This window comes from Typha angustifolia, chromosome 7 (assembly GCF_048772165.1).
Source record: "Typha angustifolia cultivar Huaian chromosome 7, ASM4877216v1, whole genome shotgun sequence".
In the NCBI taxonomy this organism is placed as follows: Eukaryota; Viridiplantae; Streptophyta; class Magnoliopsida; order Poales; family Typhaceae; genus Typha; species Typha angustifolia.
This window is the reverse complement of record NC_133245.1, coordinates 10801465-10826402: the sequence shown is the minus strand read 5'-3', so window position 1 is coordinate 10826402 and position 24938 is coordinate 10801465. Positions and strand designations below refer to the sequence as shown.

Below are 24938 nucleotides of genomic sequence, written 5' to 3'. Positions count from 1 at the left end.
TATTTGGCACAATCTATAAAGTAAGAGAAGAAAATATGTGGGTATTATTTTAAGAAAAAAGAACATATATATAAGGAGAATGACATTTTTGTTCATAAAGAAAATGAAGGGAATTCAGCCCTCCATTTATTTTTTGAAATTTTTTTGAATTTTTTTTGTGCACTTCATTAATTTGATGGAAAAATTAATGGTGTAAACTGATTTTGGGCATAAGTACGCGGGGGAGGGGGAAGTTGGGTTGTAAAATGTATTCAACTATTTATAACTAATGAGTAATAAAACAAGTATAGTAATTAATGGTACTATGAGGATGAAATATTGATTATAAATTAAATAGGATACTTATGATGAATTAGTAATATGTGATTACAATGAGAAATTATATTTTAGTCGAATTAATTATAATTAGTGAAAAGACTAACATTATATGTCAAATAATTTTAGATCTCGATCGCTCTATTTAAGATTTCGTGATCCCTACTAGTGAGGAATTATTGTTGGAGTAGCAAACTGAGGAGTGGTAGCCTAGTGCTCATAGTTACACTATAAAGTAGTCTTACTTTGTAGACAGCTCTCATATATTATGCTTTCATACATTAGATATACTATAAGTACGAGTATTATTGGTCTAGGCAAACAACTTGGTGTAGTCAAATGGCTAGATGTAATAAGAGTCCAAATTTTAGTCTGGTTCGAATTAGCCTCTATATATATGTGGAGAGCGACCTCTTGATGTTTATTTGATCATAATTAAAGTTTATCTAAAAAACTTAATCTCCTCCCCTCTTTATTTTGTTATCCCTCTCCCTCACATTCTTCAAGCCAAACCGATGCCCTTCTCATTTAAAGGTCGATGCTTCTCTTCTCTCATCGATCGTTGATCCCCCTATTCCCATAGGGTCAACCTATTTCTCTAGCTTATTCTACTCTAAATTGCATATCTACTTATTTATCACCTTCATCATCAATGCTCCCTGTCGTCTTCATCATCATCATCAAGCTGCACCATAATTACTACCCACCTAAACCACAACATCACCTTCCATATACACCAACCCTAAATCGGGTCATTGTTAACTGCCCTAAATTTTAATCCCACCATTTTTTCACCATCATGACCCCTCATAACTAGGGACATATTAAGTATTATCAGAGCCACCACTCCTTGGATCACCATGCCTACTAACAGATTCATAGCTTCATCTCCACTCCTTGGATCACCATGCCTACTAGCAGATTCATAGCTTCATCTCCACCATCATGGAAGTAGAAGAGGTGACTTTTGAGGGTAATGATCTGATCTGCAACTCATTGATGATTATCTAACTTTTGACTTTGTCGAGATATTTAGATCTGGTCCAAACGATAGCTACTTTGATGGAATTGTAGCAAGCCATGCAAGCCTCTATGGTGGCCTTCACTCAAATTTTTTTGGCTCGCAATGTAGCCCCTCTTCCCACTACTGGACCCTTCCACCTCCACCACTATTTGATGGAGGATCACCAAGGTGTACACCACTACCAATGGAGTCGTTGCTTCCCACTCGAGCAAGAAGATGTTTCGAGATGGGCATCAATCCACATTTAATCCCCACTTGAGCTATTGGTGGATGATTATAAGGAGTGGAAAGAATATGAGGATATGATGCCTCAACAACCCTATCTTAGGCCATGGCTCTCCCTAACTATTTATGAGAAAAACCAAGGAGAGAATATCCAATTGGAAGATCTCTACTGACCATGGGCATCGACTCTAGATCTATTGTCATATCAGGCCAAAACAAAGGTGCCTCCTCAGCTACCCCAGTTTGAGCAACAACTCCTCCATTTCTACCACCTTTGGAGTTCAAAGAAGACTTGGAGGAGCTCATGGACCCACATTCGTGACATTCGAGACATTCGAAATCCCACGCCAATACCAAAGAGCCCTAGCGAGGTGCCAACGTCTCCTTATATCAAGCATCGGTGAGTTCTAGCTTCAAGGGGGCTGAACTATGGGTAGAACTTGAGGAACCAACACTTTGATTTGCCTCAATTTAGGATTGCTAGTGATGATGAGGGCATAGGGCGTACCCTCAAATGGAAGAGCATGAAAACAAGGATTCAAGAGGGGGAACCATGTGGTTGAATTTTTTTAACGTTTAATAAAGAATGCCCGCTTAATTGAATCTACCACACTGAATAATTCTTTCGATATTAGCACACACCCAAGCTTCAGAAGGTCCTCTTTGCCTCCTTTCATCTAGAGGAGATGGCTATACGGTAGTTTCAAACAACGCAATGAGCCCATCCATTTTAGTCATGGGATGAGTTCGCGGAATTATTGTGTGTTCAGTTTGGACCATTCGATTACAAGAACTTTCAATCTTCCCTTTACCAAGTTGACCCAGAAAACCTAAATGTGGACTTATTAAAAAGAATTTGAGAGCATTAGCAATAGAGTTCGAGGCTAGTCAGACTCGACTTGAGAGTGAGTACCTTTAATAGTGGGCTTCGGTATGACATTCAAATTAAAGTCAAGGCCACCAAATTGTTGACACTTTTAAAGGTCTTCTCTACCGCATAAATGATGGAAGAGAAAATCTGAGAACTACGGATGACAATGAAGATTCATTGGACCACAGTGGACATGAGGTCTCAACCTTGGCCATCTATGGTCACTAACGATGATTATGGTATGTTTGGTGCTACTGGTCTTAATTTCATCAATTGCACCTTAGCCCTTCTCTCATTGCTTTTCTTCTCTAGTTAGCCTTCTCCTTTACTTTCCCTATGACATCTTCAGATAAAGAATTACTCAAGCAATTTTTGAAACTGCTCTCTGGCTATATCTTCCTTACTATCACAATGCTCTTCATAGGGAGGCTATTGCCCTTTTAGAAGACCTAAAAGGAGTTGATTAAGTTTGTTGGACATGTCTTGACTTGGATATTCAGTGATTTATTCTGATAAAATATGTTATTGGCATAAATAACAACACTGATTGAACTATCTTTCCTATAGTTTAAGAATGCCCAAGGTGTTTGTTCATCTGTCCATCTATATGAGTTTATTATTTGAGTAGGGACAATAATGTCACTACTCGTAACCTTGCTAAAATAGCTTTATGAGATCATGTCTGTAAAATGTGGACTGACGCACCTTTAGAAACCATTTGTAATCTTGATCTTCAATGACTTATGTCTATGGACTTTTTTCAAAAAGAGAAAATATGTTTTAATTATAAACACTAATTTCTTAGATTAGTTTGAATTTTCATATATGTATATATAAAATACACAGTTATCTTCCTTAAAAATATTTTAATTTCCACCAAAATCATTGAACCTTTTCACAAATATCATTCGGTCAAATAAATGCAACTTATCACTTAAAACTAAACTATATTAAGAAGAACTATTTTTCTCTCGTACAAATTATATAAAATAGATTAAAAATTTTAAATAGTTTTTTGTAAGAAAAAAATTCAATGGTAAAACACTCAACACTTCTAAGGGCATTTTAGTTATTTAAATATATTTGTATTTTTAATAACAATCTGTCAAAATATTCTACAAATATTCTTACAAAAATTAACTATAAAGGCAAATTATAATAGTTTAAAGAAGTTGTGGTAATTATGATATTTTAAAAAAATTAGTGGAAATTATGTAAAAGAACCCTAAATTATAACACACATAAAATCATAGGTTTTAATTATCCAAGAAATAGGACCAAACTAAAGATCAAAGTACAACTCATCAATTGCCCTCCCTTTTGTAGAACTTAGAAGGACATTCCTTATGGAATTAATTGAAAACATAAAAACTTAGAAGGCGTTTACTTGTTAAATAAATTCTATATCAGTATAGCTGTACTCATCATATGTGATACTTGCATAAGAGAAATTATTATAGTATTTTTTTTTTTAATAAAGTTAAACTAATAATTTGGCAAATAAATAAAATAGATGAGAAGATGAGAGATATTAAAATGACAATTGATTAAAATTAACCTTTTTCTTTTTTTATTCTACAAGCTGAAGGAGGAGGCGTTAAGTGGCATGCATCTCTGACAAGCAAACAACAAATCGAACTCTCCAACCATATAATTTGGAGTTGCGTCGTTTTCAGTCTTCAATAATCATCTCTCCCTCATTACGTGCGAAGACAAAGACCTCCCATCTAACGATCCCAGAACTTGGTACAGTGATCAGCTAAGGGTTGGACTTGGCCTGATGTGCAGCGTGATTCAACCCCCACTTCCAAATTTCCCCACTAACACCATTAAAGAAGTCAATTTTTCTTCATCACTGCTGACCCTATCCGTGCGATTCGATGCATCATTCAACAAATATTAGTGTACCTTTTTGTCCCTTTGAAAACGAAAATTGATTAAGAAAGAGACAATTGTGCTCCTAATCTTGTCTCCCACTAATTAAACCACGGTGAAATCCCCACTGGTATTGTATGGAGTTCCACTCCACTTCCAGGGTCGATTGAGAGAGTACTTTTAATGAAAAAAAACTTCATATATATATAAGGTGAGGAATATTGTAATTTAAAAAGAAGAAGAAGAAGAAGAAGAAAACTCTTGTATGCGACGAGGAAAATAAACAGCAACTGCAATCATGCATGCGATAAAAGTGTTACGTAAAAAGGCTGGACTAGATCCTTACCACCTTTTCTATGAGGCTGTTGTCTCCTTCGTTGGTCAAGCAGCAGGTTAGCAGCTGCATTTTACTCATGCATGGGGAATGGAAATATTACTGCTAGTAATTATCCCTTTCTGGATATATGATACGTATGCTCGTTGTGATCGTGATTGCGGACTGCAACGTTGCCTATTTTTGAAAGTCAAATCTGATACAGTGGATCAAATTAGCATTTAGCAGTGGGTGTGCATGCAATTATTATGTTGTCAATTAATTGGCTAGGAGATCATCATTTCTTTTGCTCATGAAGAGATGTGATGGTTGTGCAGTTCGTCCCACATTGTATAAACGAAAATGGTTCGGTAGATTGTTAGGTTTTATGATTAAAACGTTTATATTGAATATCGATTGCAATGAGGGTGGCAAAGTCCTCTTTTCACGCATAAACTATGAGTCTTCTGAATCACGTATGATTTGTTTGCGTCAAAACGTGATTCTAGACTACTATTTGAAATGATATATTTGTGTTTTAAATATAAAATATGAATATTATCTTTATCTAGTTGTTTTAAGTAAGAAGTTAGTAAATATTAAAATAGATGATATCCTGAATTTAAATCCTGTCAGGTACATTTATTATTTAAGAGATAAAAACTTTTGCTATAAAAATATAAAAAATTATTGTTCTCTAATCAAAATTTTAGAGTAGTCGGTGAATTAACAACATAAATCAAACAGTATTATTATACATTGATGAAAGTATAATCACACGATATAACGACCGGAAGAACTAGGTCCTATGTTAAGATATGTTTGATGAACAAGTTCACACCAGTAGAGTTGTGGTGATCATGAATGGGGATTAATGATATCTGAAATAATCGAAACTTGATCCATGCCTCTCACATGGAGGAACTAAACTTTTAAAACTAATGATCTTAAAAAAAAACTAACTCTGATATTATATTAGATAACTAATTAATCTAAAATTAATAATATATATTATATCTTGGACAAAAAGCTCCATTTACAATTTGCTACCTATTATCATAGGAATCTCCACCTCACAAGCCTCTAATTTAGGCATGGGATATCAGTGGAATCAAACAAACTTAGTGGGCTCCCTTCCATTTGGTTCAGTTCAATAATTAATGACTATGGTTAGGACAACACAATGGAATCAGTGGCCCTCTCTCCCTTAATAGAAATCAAACAAGAAGAAATAAGATATTCTCCAACACAATAATAGAGGATTGTGCTTCAATTGTGCATGACATCTTGCCTAACTCATCCGACTAGGCACCCAATATTCCCTAGAGAAAAACAAAGTAGTCAACAGAACTAGTGAAAGCTAATTAAGTAGAAAATGATGTGGCTTGTGTACATCTCTTGAAGGGACATTTTTACCAAAGACATTCATTTATATCCAATAAAAAGAATAAAAAAATATATTTTCAACCAAGCACTCTTTCAAAATTTTAGATATCATTCTAGTATTATTATACATGGGAATAATATTATATCTCACATGTTACATTTTTACGAAGTTTTGTTGACAAACTTATCTTATATAAGGAAAAATTATAATTTACCTCTTGTAAGATTTGGCTCAATTCATGTACTTCACCTTGCAACTGTATTAAATCTTTTTCTATCCAAAACTAAGGGTGCAAAAATTAAAATCAATCCCCGTTGTATTAGTGTTAATATTTTTCTTCATAAGAAAGATATTAAATGATTAAATGATTCTTATTATATATAAGAGTAATTAATTCTTTAGGTATTTCTATTAGGAGCTGACTAACAATTGCAACTTAGTGTTTGCCGTATGTGAAGTTGAATGCTTAAATTTAAAGAATATATAAGTTAAAATAGGACCAGATCATATAAGATTAGATCATAATTTTATAATTTTATATTATTGACAATATGATATAAAAAATAGAATATTCGGTCATAATCGAATTTTGTTTTTCAAAGTTACCCACTTATTTCTTTTTACAAAAGAGAATTATGTTTAGTGAGATAAAAGATGATATTTTTGAAAAATCTAACAGAATACTCTTTGATTGATATCTTTCTATTATTTCCAAGATCAACTTAGGGTGTTTTTTTTTCAAAATAAATTCTTAAAAAACATAAAGTTGCAATGTAAGCCACTATATATATATATATATATATATAGAGAGAGAGAGAGAGAGAGAGAGAGAGAGAGAGAGAGAGAGAGAGAGAGAGAGAGAGAGAGAGAGAGAGATTAATAATAGACAATGAGTCAATGACACCAGAAGAAATTCAAGACTTAGGTACGTGGCAATAATAACTTGAACATAAGTACATTTGTACGAATTGATGCTTGAATAATTACAATATTGAAAAGACTGTAATATAAAGGTTTAATTACCTGTTCAACTCTCATTTATGAGTATCGCATTGTGTCCTCCAAAAAATTAAAGGTACAATATGACCCCTAAAATATTTAATATAGTACAATATTCACCTTTGTAAGTATGCCGAGTATTAAACTTTAGATATTATACGAAGTAAATTGTTTGTTTTTATTCTTCACGGATGACATGTAATTATAAGGTCGTACTACAGGAGTGAAAAATGTAATTAAACTTAATATTTTATTAAAGTGAAAAATGTCTATAGATAATATAATGGTTGCCAGTGTTCGCCATGCGTCTAGAAAATGCGTCCGAGATGGAGGCAATTGAGATGTGCCCTAACCTCCACTAGATTTCATCCTTCTTAGCCAGAGCTATGTAAGGAGTCTTTTTTTACTCTTTTACCTATCAAAGAAAAAAAAATTAAGAAGATTGTAATATTATATTGCTTCTGCGGTTGCTCGGTGTTTTCTATTAGGTATTGTTAGAATATAAAATATAAAAAGTATTATTTTTTAACAACTTTGCTAATCTTAAACTTTGTTTAGAATGCAAAAGAGTTAAATATATTTTACATTCTGTACTAATGTTTAAAATCATTTTATCCCCACGTATTAAAAAAAGTTTAAAATCAAATCCTATACTTTTAACTAAAGTGAGACGATTATAATTCCCTTTTAATTTAACTGAATGTGCCCAAATAAATTTTAGAAAAAAATTCCCTCAATTTCTTATATTTTATAGACTAAAATACTCTCGTCTTCTTCCTCAACTCTAACTTCAACGAAAAGAAAAAAAAATTTATACTCACCTCTCTCCACTCCCCAACTCTTTACTCTCTTTCTTCTTCCTCCTCCGACTTCTCACTTGCCTTCTCTCTATCTCTTGTCTTCATCCCAAGCCAACCAAAAATATAAAAAACTAATTCATCCCTATTTTCTCTATCGAGCTTTCCAAAATAAAGAACAAGTGCCACGTGCTCTCCCTCTCCCTTGACTGTAGTTTCTGCGGGCTTCTTTGTGATATAGAGAGGAGTGCTCATCTCTTGCTTGGCCAAGAACACTAGCCTAGGTGCCTCCACACTCTCCAAGACAGCACCATGGATTACCACCTTTGGAGCTTACATAGCACCATCAACTTCTTGGCCTACGTTGAAGTGGGTGGGCCCAAAATGGTACTTGCGAACACCGTAGTAAGAGTAAAAGAGACTATTGGTGATGCCTCGCTGGTTGAGGTGAGGTGTGTCACTAGTTGCATGCTTGTGGGTTGAGCAAGGTAGAAGAAAGGATAAAGCAGAGGGAGGAAAAAGGGATAGAAAAGAGAGATAAGGCAGTGGTAGTAACCAATTGGGATGATCGTCGGTTAGAAGGTGGTGGCACAAGCGGTGGGTGATAGTAGAAGTGAAGGAAGGTGGTGGAATAAGGTGGTGTTGGTAATAGTTACGAGTTGGTTGGGTGCGACCGAAACTTGAGCTAGATGGAGACGAATAAGAGTGGGAGTGGTGGCATGGGGTGGTTTTTGGCGAGGGTGGGTCAGTGGTGGTGTAGAGAAGCAATGATGGTGATGATTGTGTGTTGGTTGAGTGAGATGGGAGTATGATGATGTAATCTAGGTCAGATCAAACCACTTCATTGGACATTGATCTTGCTTAGTCAATTTATGTTTCTAGTGAGTCATTTATTATTTTAGCTTGCTATTACTTAAGTTATTTGATTAGTTTGGTTTAGTCAACTCAGTTAGCCTCCTTTAAATATGTAGAGTGTGACTAGATTAAAACTATTAATGAATTAACTGATTGAGTCACTTCTATCCTCTCTCTCTCTCTCTTTCTCTTTCTCTCTCTTGTGCCTATCTTAATTCCTTCAAACCCTAGCCACCGCCACCCAAGATTGCCAGCTAGCCTCCCTCTTCCTCTATCGATCCTCTTAATCTTGTAGGGTCAACCACCTCCTCCCCACTATTCTCTTTTCAGATCTGACCAACCACCACCACCACCATGCTCAACCATTATCAACTCGCCATCATGCCCTTTCTATCAGTCACCACCATCTCCTTACCATCAGCCACCCCAAACTGCCACTCCACCATTGCTGCCTTACACCGTCATCTTCTCAACCACCACCATCATTACCATTGCTGCACCGAACTTATCACCAAGTCACACCAACCTTCTCCATAGATTCCACCACCAACCCTAGATTCCACCAGTGATGCTAGGTGATGCGAACAAAGACAAAATTGATGAACCTATAGAGAAGGACATAGATGGAGAGACCACTGCTCAGGAACCTCTAGGGGTCAGTGATGAAGTCCAGGACAAAATCTCTTTCCATCTTATGTTGGTTTCGCCACAATGATTTAGCATACCGTGAAACATCACCCTCGAGTCTAGGTGTTCGAACACACAATTGGGCATGGCGTTCAAATGTCAAGAGCAGAAAGCCATCTTGGGCATTTGAACACTCACGGCCTAGAACGCCCAATGACAAATTTGTCTAGAACATTGGTTATTTACATGTTTTTCTTATATTAGGACTCCTTAATTATATTAGGATGTGGGTAACCTATAAATAGGTGTTGAGGCAACCCCTTTTGATTATAATTTTGTTAATTAGGATTATTGGTTCTTACCTCCATCTCTCTTGCTATCTTTCTCTCTCATCTGACTAACTCTAAGTTTTGGCCAATCTAGCTTGATCTAGAGACACCATTACTTTCTTCCTCCTAGATTGATCACCTCCTTATCCCTAAGAAATGATCTAATTTCTTCCTCATCCTATATTCTGTTGTACCAAATTATCATCATCTACACAATCAGCTCTAGTTTACCATGTAAGCTTTATTTAGGGTTATCATTTATTAAAATACATGACCAGTGCATTCATCTCATTCTTCTCATCAATTTAGTATATTCACATGCATGTTTCGTCATCGAATCCATCTTCTACACCTTGCCTTAACCTTACTATACATAAATTCTAGAATTAAAGTCTAGATTGATTGAACCTCAGTACATTCTTAACTGAAAGATTCCAAGTGGTATCGAAGCCAGGATAACCTTAGACAAACTAGGAGCTACATCAATGGTGAACACAAGAGCGAGAAAATCTACAAAAGAAACAACACTAATGAGTGGAAAATTGAAGAAAAATCCAACAGACACAAACCTCAATGAAGCTCCTCCTACAATGATGAAGTGAAGGCCCAAAGACAGATGGAAGTGACACAAGAGTTAGCACAAAAATAGATGGAGTTGGCACAAAGATTAGTAGATCAACTCACCAACCCAAGTACACCACAACTAGTTTTTTTTACCATTGGTTCATACATTTCCAACACCACCATCAGCTCCTAAAAGCTCTCAAATACCTCCAAACTAGAATATATAACCTTGTTGCCTCGTCCAAGTATGGCTAGAGTAGCAAATGTCAGTTTCCAAGAACTGAGTCAATAATGGGCGTGAGAATTAGGTCGATTTAAAGAATTTTGGCGAAGATGACTATTAAATTGAGGAGCTGGACTTTGAACTATATCGAGCTCGGGTAGGAAAGAGGAGAAACCACCATAGAATGGGGCCACAAGCACCCCAGGTCAAACCTAGATGAGGATATGATGCATATAGCAACCATAGGATCCAAGGGCAAATAGTGCAGCTAGATTTTTCAAAATTCAATGACAAAGATCTAGTTGCTTGGCTATATCATGCTGAACAATTTTTTTAGAGGATGTTGAAGGATTAAAAAGTCTTGCTTGCAAGCTTTTAGCTTGAAGGCTCAGCCCTACATTACTAAGCCGCCCCCTTGCACCGAAACTTGGGGGTGATGGGTTATAAACATTTAGTTTCGGCCTTACTAAATGGTTTGGAGGTAATAGGCTATAAGAAAGGTTTCAATGCTCTTCTCACTAAGATGGTTTAACGAACCACCGTGCTTACATATAATGAGTTCGATAGAATTAATGCTCATTGCTTTCCATCATGGTTTGATTCATTGTTAAGAAACACTACTATTTTAGGATTGCAGAGTGAAATCCAAGCAGATGTTCAAGCGCTTTGACCATGAACCTCGGAGGACGTCTATGAAGATACTATACTAATGGAAAAGAATCATAGATGACTTCGAATTTAGAATGAATATTATTGGACCCAACTGAGATGAGAGGTACTCGGTTCAGCTGTACTTAATGATCGAAAGGTTTTTTGCTAGACGAAAGATTGTTGCTATATGTTACAATCCTATCATGTGGGTTAGGTTAGTCAAGTCATGTCAGGTTAAGTTGAGTCTTTTTATCTTTTAGTTGATTCATACTTAGGTAAGTTACTAAAGCAAATCCAATTAAATTAGGAAAGCTCTTAAGACAAGAGCCCTAGTTGAATTAGGAAAGCTAATAAGATAAATTCTAATAAAAGTCGGTCTATGGTTAGCCTCTATAAATATATAAAGTGCATCGTCAATTGTTTATGCTTTAATGTTGAGTTAAGTTAAATTTATTTAACTTGCATTACTTTTAATCGTAGCCATCTATTTTCGTAGGAGTAGATCTAATTTAGAAACCTTATCTCCATCTTCAAACCCTACTCACCACCTACCTCTATAAGACACCCCATACGGTCGACCACCATCTTCCCATGGCCATCCACCACTCTTCGATGACTGTCACAACGTTGGATATCTACCGTTCTGCCTTATTCTGACACTGCTCCATTATTTTATTTATATCTTTTTATCCTAATATTTAATTTAGATGAAACCAGAGCCATTAGAACCTTAACTTCGGATCAGTTCAGATTTTATTCGTAACATTAGTATTAGAGCCGACATTCCTTGGATGAAGGGTTAACACATGATCCAAGGCGAACAAGGAGCTGATGTTGTCCTTGGTACTCAATAGCTTCAAAGCCTACTGGTAACCTTTGATTTCAGTGACATATGGAAGGCATTTGAATGGAACGATGGAGTGGTGTAGTTGGAGGGCATGAAGATGAAATTGAGCCTAATCTTGCATGCTATGCAGGAATTGAGCCAAACATGTGGAGCAAGACAAATGATTGGCTTCTTTGTCCCTAAGGATGATCCAACTTCTCCCTCATCTTATTTTATTTTGTACCAAGATGTCATCATCTACATAACTTGCCCTATTTTACATGTAACCTTTCTCTAAGGTTATTATCTGTTAAACTATCCTTTGCCAAAACTACCACCTACACATTCCTTTTGTTCTTCTCATCAATTTAGCCTACTCATAGGCTAAATTTTGCCATTGAATTCATATTCTACGCCTTGCCCTAACCATACTACACATAAATCCCAAAATTGAACTCTAGATTGATTGAACCCTAATACATTCTTAACCTGAACGTATCATAAAAAAAGCATGCATAATTTCTTGGATAAGTGGCTGGTCTAGAAGATTGGATTGACACCACAACTAATCTTAGGCTTCAATGTAATGATTGGAGGTGGTACCACCTTAAGAGTGAGTGATGTTTGTTGTGGGCTCATGTTGAAGGTCTGAAGGCATTAATTGAGATTGGGCATTTATCTATTGTTTCTCTAGGGAGTGAATATTGTCTTTGTCACCTAATGGACATAGGAAAATTATCAAAACTTAGGTAGTGGTAGCCTCATGAGATAGAGTTTTAATAGCTTTAGTTTCACATCAATCGGATATCTAAATGAAAAGATATAATTAAAATAGTGGATGAAGGTCAAAATAGGGTAGAACGGTAAAATCCAACATTGCGGCGGTCATCAAAGGTGGCAGACGGCCAAGGGTGGTGGTGGATGGTTGTAGAGTAGGGTGGCTGCTAGTAGAGGAAGATAGTTACGGTTTGGAAGATCGGAATGCTTCTATGGTTACGATCTTATTTTAGAAAGATAAACATGATCTAACAGCTATGGTAAATGATAAAGCCGAAAAAAAAAAATTTGGCTAAACTTAGATTCATTCAATGATAATTATCAACACATATCAACTCATATTTATAGGGACAAAAATCCTAGTGGATTGGATCCATATGCAAATTATCTGATTTATTTGAAATTTAAAATAATAAGATAAATCTAACTAACTAACTCAATTTGACTCGATTTGACTCAATCGACTCGACTGACTTAAACCATGTAATCGAATCGTAACAAATGGCTATATATATTGGGTTCAATCACATTTGACTTCAAAGAGATGTGGCTAGACTTCAAGTTGAACAGATGACGTGTATAGTGGGATGAGACTGGGCATAAAACTAGTGCCACCTTCCATTTGATGGTGGGATTGATCAAAACTAATTATCACAGTGCCTCAATATTGATGATTGGGCTGCCTAAGCCACCTTAGATAGGCAAGGACATGTTGAAGTTGCCCTGGCTACTGGTAGCTCCACTCGAGGCCACTGTAGATGCAGCATTATATTGGCCTGAGTCATTCTCACTTCGACCTGACTTAGTTGACTTGGCCTCTTTTTCGATTCCAATTTTTTCTTCCTTTTCAAGTTGAAGGAAGCCCATTTGGAAGGTCTAGAGATCAGCAAACTCGAGTTCAAGATGAAGGAGGTTCAAGCCACTATCAAACCTATAGAGATGATTCCACTTAATGTACCCATTGAAAAGCTCTCATACTGTTTGGAGTGTAGGGGCATAGATGCCAAACCTGACCCCTATCTATCATTGTAGAAGTTGTTCCTTTGAAAGATTATGATTCTCGGGTATCTTATCAATTAATCCGCCAAACCACTAGATTGGGAAAGCTGAAGCGGAAATTAAATTGTAGGGTGAGGGAAGGAGGAATCTCTAGGAAGGCTTTGCTCAATCGCGCTTTCCCACGAGTATAGCACGATGAGCCCAAGTTACGGCATCTCTGAATGAAAGGAGAATAGGGGTATTAAGAAAAGGGATTTTTTTAGGATCTAAAACCACAACGAACCCGAGTTAGAGCTGACTGAACCCATTAAAACACTCAATTTGAAGACAAAGTGAGGTGAAGCATGGTGGAATGATATGATCTGAGTCAGATTGGACCACTTCATAGGACATTGGACTTGCTTGGTCGAGTTGATAATCTTAGCTTAGTCAATTTCTATCCCCCTTGAGTCATTTACTATTTCCTCTCGCTATTAGATAAGTCATTCAATTAGTTAGTTAGATCATGTTGATTAGCCTCCTTTAAATATGTGGAGTGGAACCAACTATTAATGAATTGATTGATTAAGTCTATTTTATCTTCTTCTGTCTCTCTTTCTCTCACTATCTCGTGCCCACCCTAATTCCTTCAAACCCTAGCCACCGCCACCCGATGTCGTTGGCTAGCCTCCTCTCTCCTCTTCCATCAATCCCCTCTATCCTTTAGGGCAAACCACCTCCTCCCTCCTCTTCTCTTCTCACATTCGACCGACAATCACCACTATTACTACTTTACACCATTATCCTCTCCATCACCATCATTTATCCCAAAAAATTAGGAATATATCATCATTATTGCCACACCAAACCCATCACCAAATCACACCAACCTTCTTTATATATTCCATAACCAACCCTATAATCTCTGTTTAGATCCCAATTAAACCTAGTTAGAGTGTGAATCTAGATAGTATCTGAAAACTAAAAATGTAGATCGAGACAATACAACACAAATAAATCTAATTTTGTAAATTTTCAGTAATATATAAATATTTTATGAATATTCTTTTGGAACTGTAAATATTGGGAATTCAGCAATGGGAACCCACAATCTCTATTTTTACAACTTCTAGATTCTAGACTGGGGTCATATCACCCAAGCTAGAGAGAGAGAGAGAGCACTGTGGTGGTTTCTTGTGAGGGTGGAGTAGTGGGAATAAGAGATGAGTTAAGGTGATATGAGTTAAATATGTGGATGCTTTTGTAATTCATATGTGCTCATTTAAATTGGATGGAAAATCTAACATCCTTACCCTAGTAAAAAATACATGCACCGATTTAAAAATCTTTTTAGTAAATAAAAGTAAAATAATTTTAGACATAAATATAAATATTTAAAATGTATAAATTAATACACAATTTATCCTGAGCTCAAATTAAAATCTCGTCATATCACTTGTCATCTTATGCTCCTCTTTACATTAATAAACTGCCATCCTTTGTACATTTTTATAGTGTAAATAGCTGTACCTAACAAAATAAATCAAATGCTCAGCCGCAATAATTAGATCTCTTTCTATATCGTGTGGTACAACCAGAATATATATCTTTTACTCTTACAAATGGTTTTCTACTTCTCTTAGATCTCATAGACTATAAAAATATTATTTTCTGGAGATCTATCTTGAAATCCAAGTAGACGAAGGTTTTTTTTTAAGTACCTACTTAGTTCTTTATTAAGTATCTACAACTAAGAGGACTAATTAGTTTAGAGTATTAGCAAGACTACCTATCACCAGTTACGTGTTACTGTATAGCAGATTGGATATAGAAGGAATATATTCTAGCCATTAATACCATTAAGCATGTCAATTAATAACCATTAAGCAAAAGCCTTCTACCTAATAAATATTTTTCTGGATGTCTTTTGTGGCGAGTCGGAGACGCACAATTTATTACTATATTTCTTTATTTTTACATGTGTACTCTTCTAGAGTTCTTCGGTTGTGGTTATACGATTCTAAATTTTATATTTATATGTATATATTTTAATATGCATGATTTTTTTAAATATTTTTAGGTTACCTTTTTGACAACATAAATCAAAGTCTTAGTAATTTAAGGGACAAAAAGACACATATACTCAATTAAATGAAAGTTACATATGAATATTTGAAAAATTTATAAAACATTTGCCTCTATTATCATTCATACTTGATAACTCTTTTTTTAAAGAGACGTCTGTGGACTGAAATTCATTTAAAATTAGAATTACAAAAGGCTGATAACAAGTGGGCCAGAGCAAGCTTTACATAAACGATTATGTAGAGAAAGTCTTTAAAGGTTATGGGTAGAAATATTATTAACTATACTAGCTAGTATAATCGACCTGAAAAGTAGGTCAAACATCTCATACAAATCATTGACAATAGAAATAACTGTCCAGTTAATATCACTAGATGTGTTGTTTACCTAATTAACGAGGATTAATGGATCGCTAGAGAGCTAGGCTGATTAATCTCCCACTAATCTAGCTAGCTCCGTCTAATTGTAAACCAGGTAAAGAGCTTTACTCCTTTTGATACCCCCGGTTTGTGAGCACAAAATGATTCCTATACCCCACTACTATCACTCAGTCGAGCTCACATCTATCATATGGTAACTCAGTCATATATTGTTTTTAATGCATTTCACCTAACAATAATTAATTAATAAAATTATATTTTTTTTCATTACTTTTAGAAATAAAAAAGAAAAAAATATCTAAAATACCCTCATTCGACCTTAAAATATGGTTTCCTTCCATTTTTATCTTACCCTTATAAACTTTCTCAAGAATATGAAAATTATTTTAATCAATAATAAATTTAACTTATCTATATAGTAGTACAGTTGATAGACAACTAGATAGAGAGTATTTTGAGACATTTAAACTAAAAACAAGAGTCGAATATCGAAGTGTTTTTATTAATAAATTATACAAATATCAATATTGGAGTGGCACGTCTAGAACATATGCAGCTGTCTATTCGCCCACCTCCTTAACGTCAACGTTATCGAAAGTAAAATGTTCAAATAATTAATAGTTATTAATCACGGGGGCTGCTGCTGCTCTCTCTCTCCCTCTCACCCTCCATGGATTACGTCTGATATAGACTTCGTACGGACGACTCTAATTTTAATAATAGAACGAGGGATCCAGAAAAATTAATCAAACACGTCCTTCCTAGGGAAAAAGATTCACGATCGCAGTATAATAAACAAATAGAAAAACGAAGTCATAATTAATTATACCCTTCATTTCATTTCATTGCAAGTAAAGAGGGGAAAATAAAAAGGCAAAGAAACAAAATCGGATATACATAGGCGATACGGTAAGTACAACTCATATCTCCGGATATACATACATATTTCCTACTACTAGCCATTCTGCCACCTCCCTACCTACAATGATGGTAAATGTACCGCCGGGGACCAAACCATGATCACATTACCGAGCAAGCGTTAGGGTTCTCGTCGCTGAAGAGCTGCGGCGTCTGCACCATCTCGGCGCGGTGACCGTAGTACGGCCCGGAGTACGGCCCGTAGTATCCCGCCGGAGCACCGTAGGACCCGTGGTGGTATCCCACCGGAGCACCAAAGGCCCCGTGGTAGTACTCCGCAGGAGCACCGTACGACCCGTAGTACTCGTACTTGTTCGCCTCCACCGTCGCCGGCGCCGGTGCAGGTGCTGCCGCGGCCGCCGGCTTCTCTCCTCCCTCCTTCTTATCCTTCTTCTCGCCGCCCTCTTCCTTCTTCTCCTTTTTCTCGCCACCCTCCTCCTTCTTCTCCTTCTTCTCCCCACCCTCCTCCTTCTTCTCCTTCTTCTCCCCACCCTCCTCCTTCTTCTCCTTCTTCTCACCTCCCTCCTCCTTCTTCTCCTTCTTCTCGCCGCCTTCCGCCTTCTTCTCCTTCTTCTCGCCGCCGTCGCCGCCCTCTTTCTTCTCCTTCTTCTCACCGCCACCGCCGCCGTCTTCCTTCTTCGCGGGGACGATCTCGACGGTGCGTTTGAGCTTCTCCTTGAGGAAAGCCGGGAGGCTCTTCGCGTCCATTGTGCCCTTGACGGTGACCAGGTCCTTCGCCGCATCCACCGTCACTTGCTTCACCCCTGCGGTAATTACCACCAACCGTCAGGGCATTTTAGGAATTGCGATATCAATTAATAACCATCACTTAAAGTACTTAAATTTACCTTTAATTTTGGTAATACGCCTTCGGATTCGATTCATGCAACCCTCGCAATGGAGTCGGATCTTGAGCACCACCGTCGACTCCGGCAGCTGTAAAATAGTATTATTCAAAATTAATTATTTCCCCGGCCAACATCAACCATGAAATTAGAGGGTAAAATTGACTTTTCCGAAATATTTTTTTACCTCTTTGGGCTTGTTGTCGTCCGATTTCTTCTGCTCTTTGGGCTTATCGGCGCCGCCTTTCTTTGCATCGCCGTCTTTTGCCGCGTCCTTCTTGGGGGGATTGGCTGGGGATATGATATCCACATTCTTGCGGGTTTTGGTCTCTAACCGTTCTTTGAGCTGCCATGGATCCGCTTTGCCCGCCACCGTTATCTTGTTATTCGCGGTATCCGTGGTAACGCTATCCACCCCTGTTTAGCGTAAGCATGGCTAATTTAGTATATAAATTTGTGCAGAACTTTGAAGCATATATCTGATAGTTGAAGAAAAGAATATTATCACATGGATGGTTGGTTATCGTTAGGAATCAAAATCAATCAGATAGTCTACCTTTGCACTGATCTCTATGAATACTCCCAAAGATTCTAATAGTAAAATCCTAATATACGCCAGGACAAGGGAAGATATTAATTCTTGGAATCTCAGCAGAAAGCCACATGCCGAAGAACAGAGAAGCTAAAAAATGGCTTCGCCTTTACGGAGAAAGAGGAAAAAAAGGAGGGTCAAGTTGCTGCTAAAAAGCGCCATGGGCGAAGGAATAAAGAGATCTCGACATGCCAATTCAGGAAGAGCACTCTTTTTTGTTTTTTGTTTTTATTTATTTATTTTCTTTCTTTCTTTCTTTTCCCAATTAAGGAATCAAGAACCCGAGGAATTCTTTGGAGGACGAAGATACCTTCGATTCCCTTGATAGCTCTCTTCACCTTCATGGCGCATCCCTCGCAATGCAAATCCATCTTTAACACGACTGGCCCAGCTGCCTCCTTCTTCTTCTCCCCTTCTCCCTTCTTCTCCCCATCTCCCTTCTTCTCCTTCTCCTTCTCCTTCTCCTGTACCATGGAACCAAGGATTAAAACCCACAAGAACGAATCAAGGAACAAAATCTTCTTGACTAATTAAGAAAACACCCAACTCACCTCACCCATGTCCGTGGCTTCTCGTCACCTCTCTCTCTCTTTCTCTCTCTCTCTCTTTCTCTCTCTTTGGGTTTAGAGTGGAGAAAAGAATATCCTGGCCAAATATAAATAGCGGTGGGGGGGTGGGGGTGGGGGAAGTGGAACGATAAATAAAAGAGGAAAGTAAATAGGTAATAAGTAATCCTAACTCGAATCCGATCTCCTCGAGATTACCCATTCATGGCCATGTTATGGTCATCATCATGGTCTCATCCATCATCCCCATGCAATGGCATCATGAGCATTGTGGGCGCTGCATGTGGGACTCGGGCCCCACGGCCCACGGCGTATCGGATAAGAGACAACGATGCGATGCGGTGTAGGTCGCACGAAACGAGTAAAGAATGGCGCTCGGTCCTGAAGACCGCAGCGTCCAGTCCTACTGGAGGGGTGTCGGCTGGGCCACGTGGCGGCATGATGGAGTGGGGTGGGCGGAGTCGGGCCGCCTGCGGAGCCCGTGCAGTCTTCTGAAAAGATTCTCTCGGGTGGTAGGCGGATGCTTCGTCCTGCTGCTGGGTTTAATTAATAGCATGGAGGATGACGTGGCGTGTACCTCCGAGTTGGTGCTCAGGTGAGTGAACGTGACTCCACGTGAAAGAAATTTACGGACCACAGTGCCGGGATTTCATGGAAAGGCGAGCTTTGAGTCCTTTGGTGGGGTTTGCCCTCATGGAGTTAACTTATTGGCTACTGTTCAACCATCCCCAGTTTCCAAAGGAATAACTTAATTGCTTGGTTCATAAATTTATTTGAATTTGGAGCTAGTAGACTACATTCTTTCGGGATCTAATGCATTATATATGCACCGCATCAACTCCACTCATATATCATCTTGTATTTCGTGTATTCAACTCGCCAAAAGCTACGAGTGTGTGTTTTATTAGGTTCAACGCTATTTTAAGTTGATGCAGTTTATATAGAATAATTATATAATTTTATATTTTTTTCTCTCGTACTCCACGTGGAGCAGTTCGGAGATTCAACACGTCAACCGTCGGTTTTACCTACTCTTTTTTTACCCTACTCTACCAATTCGCTTTACGTGGTTACATGGAGTAAAACCACTGTCTATAATAGTATTTATATTTATATTGTGTAAATTATAATTATTTTTTTTGGCAAAAAGTTTTTAAAAATAACCATAAGAAGATTATATAATAGTTGTAAAATTATATATATAATCAACTAGGACAAAAAAACAATAATGTCAATTTTATCATTTATTCTGACTACGACCAAACACCATCTTACCTGGTATTTGTATTCTAATATTTATCTATTTTTTTTTATCAAACATCTTTATATTAGTAATTTCATGTATTTAATATGAATTTTTTATTAACTTTAAGCTAAGTTTTAAATGGAGCCCACATATTATTAATGATAATTTAATGGTGGAATTAATTTAGCTCAAAGTGTATTTTATTGTTAAATATTCATTTAGTCAAATCCATGAAGAGAAAGTGAATGAAAATTGGCTCTAAAGTGGGTATCATGGCAATGAAAAATAAAGAAAAATGAGTTTATCATATTGGATATTTGAGAAATGTTAGTATGGTATATAAATAACAAACTTTTTATGGGCTTTGGGCCCCAAAAGGGATACCTATTTTATGGGTAAAGGTTACTATGCAACTTAATTTACACACACGCGCGCCGTCCGGCTCGACTCGGTTCGCACGCACGGGTCAAAGTGATGTGTCCCTTCGATAAACAGTTAATCAGTCAGTTAGTTGGTTGAACCCGACCCGAAATGGTGTATCCCTTCACAATATAACTATTAATTAGTTTCAGACCCGAAATGGTGCATCATTCGTCGAGTCTTTAAGTTTGAGTCTGCATTTGAGAGAGAGTACAGCACGGTTCAGGTTCAATCAAGGCATTAGAAAGCTGCTTCCTTTCTAGTACAAGGCATTCATTGTATCATGGGAGATCGACGTCCACTGTTCCAGAAGCAATCGGTGGAGGGCGAATTGGTCTTAAGAAGATAGTGTCCAACACTAGACTCGACTATTCAGAATTTTATATTCTGTAATCTGTAAGTTTATTTAATTTATTTTGATCGATTTTTTTTGTGACTCTTTGGAATCAGATTGTTACCGCCAACACTTTATTTTTTAGAGCACTTTACGTGGTAAACTCAAGATAGAGTTAATATAGCAAGTTCTCTCAATTTCCAGTTTCCATTGTAAAATCACTCAATTTTATTATTTTTTGACTAAATTACCCTTGATTTATTTTTGAGCGGGAGAGAAAAATTTTTCCTTTAGCAATATTATTCGACAAACATACCCATATTAAATCATCAATTTGTCAGCAAAATCAAGACTTTTATAGCCATTTATATAAGTATCTTGCACACAAAAAAAAAAAATCTATCATACCATGAGTAGGAATATGATATATATGACTTAAAACTGTATTGTATCATATTACTTTTATAACATCCAAAACCCTAAACACGTGCATAGCACGAGCCCACACGGCATATGTAAGGCATCAGGCAACTTGGTTACTTACCGATAATCACCATAATTTATCCATAATGACTAGACTAAGAATAACTCATGTCTGACTCTCAACAACATATAGATAACCCTAATAGAGCTCCACACAGACTACAACACATCATTAAGAAAATTTTCTATTACATATACACAACAATGATATATACATAATACATTAAGTATAAAATCACTTACTAATAGAAATAACAAGTATAAAGACAACACTCTAAAATATCAACTAATATATCATATAACATAACACATCTAGCGAACAATACTAATCATACCCTACTCCTCAATTAGGGGCAAGACCTTTAAGGGAGTGTCCTATTCCACTTGTTCACATAGGTTTTTAGAAATAAGAAACAAAGAGAGTCACGAGTTAAATGCTCAGTGAATAGACTTCACCTCAAATCAGTGATACCAAATAGAGAGTAAATCATGTACTAGATAATAAGAATCAGAAAGAAATATCATGCTATAAATGAGCATATAAGTATGTCCTCGATAATATCAGATATATAGTAAATATCAGGTTATAACTTATTAAGAACACAATTCTTGACAATGTATATATAAATCTCCATGTCATACTATCATCGTATCACTCTCAAATATAACATATATGAACTATGCCGACTATGACCATACTATGATATCAAATGTAATTATATCTGAAGCACGATAAGAACTCGATAATCATATATATATATATATATCAAATGATAATAGAATCATATGCAATTCTTAATATCATAATCATCATCTACATCTCGGCATAACATCATCATACTAGATTACTGTGCACAATTAAAATTCGGTACCCGGTCTTAAAATCTAGCTGGAAGGTTCAGAGAATATCTTGCCAACTGTTAAGGGTATCTTAATAATATAATTATACTTTGCCTACTATTAAGGGTATTATCATCATCCAAACCTAGGTACCCAACAAGCTGATAGAAACTATATGAGGATAACTCACCATATATGCCCTAATGAATGGTATGTGACCAATTATCTGCTGCACAAATAGACTATTGATCTCGGACGTAAAGCCATAGAATCGCGACTATGTCGACCGATCAATTTAACTCTAGGCACGCTCTAACTCTCACACCCACTCAGGTATTCCCATATTTTCTACCAACTATCATATCTATGAGAATTCATACATTTTCTTCTAAATGATAAATCATATGCATTTTTATCCAGTACTATAACAAGTCATTCATATCAGGGGTTCATTTAATAGGGAAGTCAAAAGAAATATACGACGCATTGTAATCTCTAATCATACATCTATCTCATGTATACTCATGCTAGACTATCACATGCATATCTATGCTAGAGGTCATCTCGACATAAAGTCATATCAGTATAATCATCTCTGATCATCTCTATATATCACTAGTATACTCATATTTTATATCAGTTTAATCAAATACATGATAGAATATACTCAGTTGAAATCATCTCTAGATAAGATCATATAATTATGCTAGAGGCCAAAACATACATATATATAAGTATATAATATATCCTAATTTAAAAAAGACGTTTAGAGGATAAAACTACTCACTACAACCACTCTTTTAGGTTTACTACAACAACGATCAGTTCTTGATAAAAAGGTCCACGGGGTTTTGAACAGGGGAGTTAGAATAAAAAATTATCTATAAAAAATAATGTCAGCCTTCCCACAAATTAAAATTAACCCAACTAAAAAATAATTCCTCGTTGTAATCATATACTATTAATTCCTATATTATTTTTTATTTATTAACCATAATTATATTATATAATAATTAGTTTAAGACATAATCATCTACCTATTATTCTCTTTTATAGTTAAGAAAATAAGAATAAATTAATGCAAGTACCTAAATATGAGTATAGGTACATAACTATAATAATTATATACCTAGCTAGGATTAATATAGTAATTATACTGCATGTATTTTACTAATCAGGGTGTAGTTAGATTTAATTTATATAAATTAATACTTTAGATTAACCACAATAATTAAATAACTAATAAAATAATTTAAATAAATTAAAAAAATCTATTATATACAGTGTTGGTCTCAACCAGCACCTCACCATTATAGGTGTTGGGCTCAGCCTAGCACGCGCGTGCCCTAGTGCTAGGCCGAGCCCAGCACACGCGCATAGCAGGTGCTGGGCCCAATGCCACTACAGCTGAGGGCAATATGCCCGAGGAGAGAAAAAGGAGAGGAGAAGAAAGAGAAGAAGGAGAAGAAAGAGAAGAGGAGAAGAAGAAGAAAAAGGGGAGGAGGTCAGGCTGTGAAGGAGGGGAACGACCGTTGGTGGCCACTCAGTGGCCGGTGGCTCGATCCTCCGGCGGCCTTGAGAGAGAAGAAAATGTAATGCGAGGAGAAGAGCTAAAGAGAGAGAAAATATGATAAGAGAGAGAGACTCATCGACGGGTAGGAGGGCATATTACGGCTCTTCTTGGCGGTCAGAGGTCGCTGCAGAGTAGAGGGAGGGAGGGGGAGAGAGAGACAGAGAATGAGAGCGCGGAGAAAGAGAAAATGAGAAAAAGAGAGAGGTCATGGCGGTCACATGGGCTCAGTCATACCTCGACACGTCGTTGTGACGCCAAGAGCGGAGGCCTTGGTGGGATCATCATGGGTGATTCTTCGGGCTTCTAAGGAGATACGCAATAATGAATTTAAATTGAGAATATGCATGATGGCCATTATTAGAAGAGTTAGGATTTTTGCTCAAAATTTGGAATTGGCTATGAATACTTTATGGAAAGGGGATTATGAATGGATTGCTAGAGTGGCCTCAAACCAAGAATACCTGATGGATTTTCCTTCTCTTTAGAAGATGAGGTAATGAGGGGCGAAATTGATCTTGGAATTGCTGTGGTGATGTTTACTTAAAGGTGAAAATGGATTAGATATGAATCACATAGTGCTCAACCCATATCTAGATCCATATTTTGATTTGGATACAAATATTGGATGGTTAGCAAAATTTACAACTATATCCTAACTAAACGAGTATGGATAATTTTCGAATACGAATCGAATCTTGAACGAATAAAGAAACGGATTAGAAACAAATCAAATCTTAAATAAATAAGGACACATACACGTAAAAATATAACTTTAGATAGGCATATAAGTAAATAATGAATAATTTTTGGAGAATATATGGGCGTGCACGTGTGGGGCATGTGTGCCCTTTCCTCTCTACCTCTCTTTTATTCTTCTCTAGCTCTCCTTTTCTTTTCCTTCCTTTCCTTCTCAGCGCCCATAGCTCACTCTCCCTCTTTCTTTTTCTCGCCGCATCAGAGTGCCGCCGAAACCGTCGACCCCATGGAACGAAGCGTTGGAGCTACCTCTCTTATAAGGTA

General features: G+C 36.7%; 1 protein-coding gene across 1 annotated transcript; it reads right to left on the bottom strand.

Moving 5' to 3' along the window:
- Nucleotides 1-16917: 16917 nt before the first annotated feature.
- On the bottom strand, nucleotides 16918-19129 carry LOC140763946 (uncharacterized). Its single transcript, XM_073102336.1, has 5 exons — nucleotides 19008-19129; nucleotides 18767-18920; nucleotides 18052-18281; nucleotides 17868-17955; nucleotides 16918-17783 (listed from the first exon to the last, which is right to left on the bottom strand). Exons 1-5 carry the CDS (start codon nucleotides 19014-19016, stop codon nucleotides 17122-17124), a joined length of 1143 nt encoding a protein of 380 aa, XP_072958437.1. The 5' UTR covers nucleotides 19017-19129; the 3' UTR covers nucleotides 16918-17121.
- Between the last annotated feature and the right edge of the window lie 5809 nt (nucleotides 19130-24938).

Coding starts and splice junctions, on each gene's coding strand:
- LOC140763946 (XM_073102336.1), bottom strand. Junction 18,282..18,766: donor AGCTATCAAGGGAATCGAAG/GTATCTTCGTCC, acceptor TACGCTAAACAG/GGGTGGATAGCGTTACCACG. Junction 17,784..17,867: donor GCGTATTACCAAAATTAAAG/GTAAATTTAAGT, acceptor TAATTACCGCAG/GGGTGAAGCAAGTGACGGTG.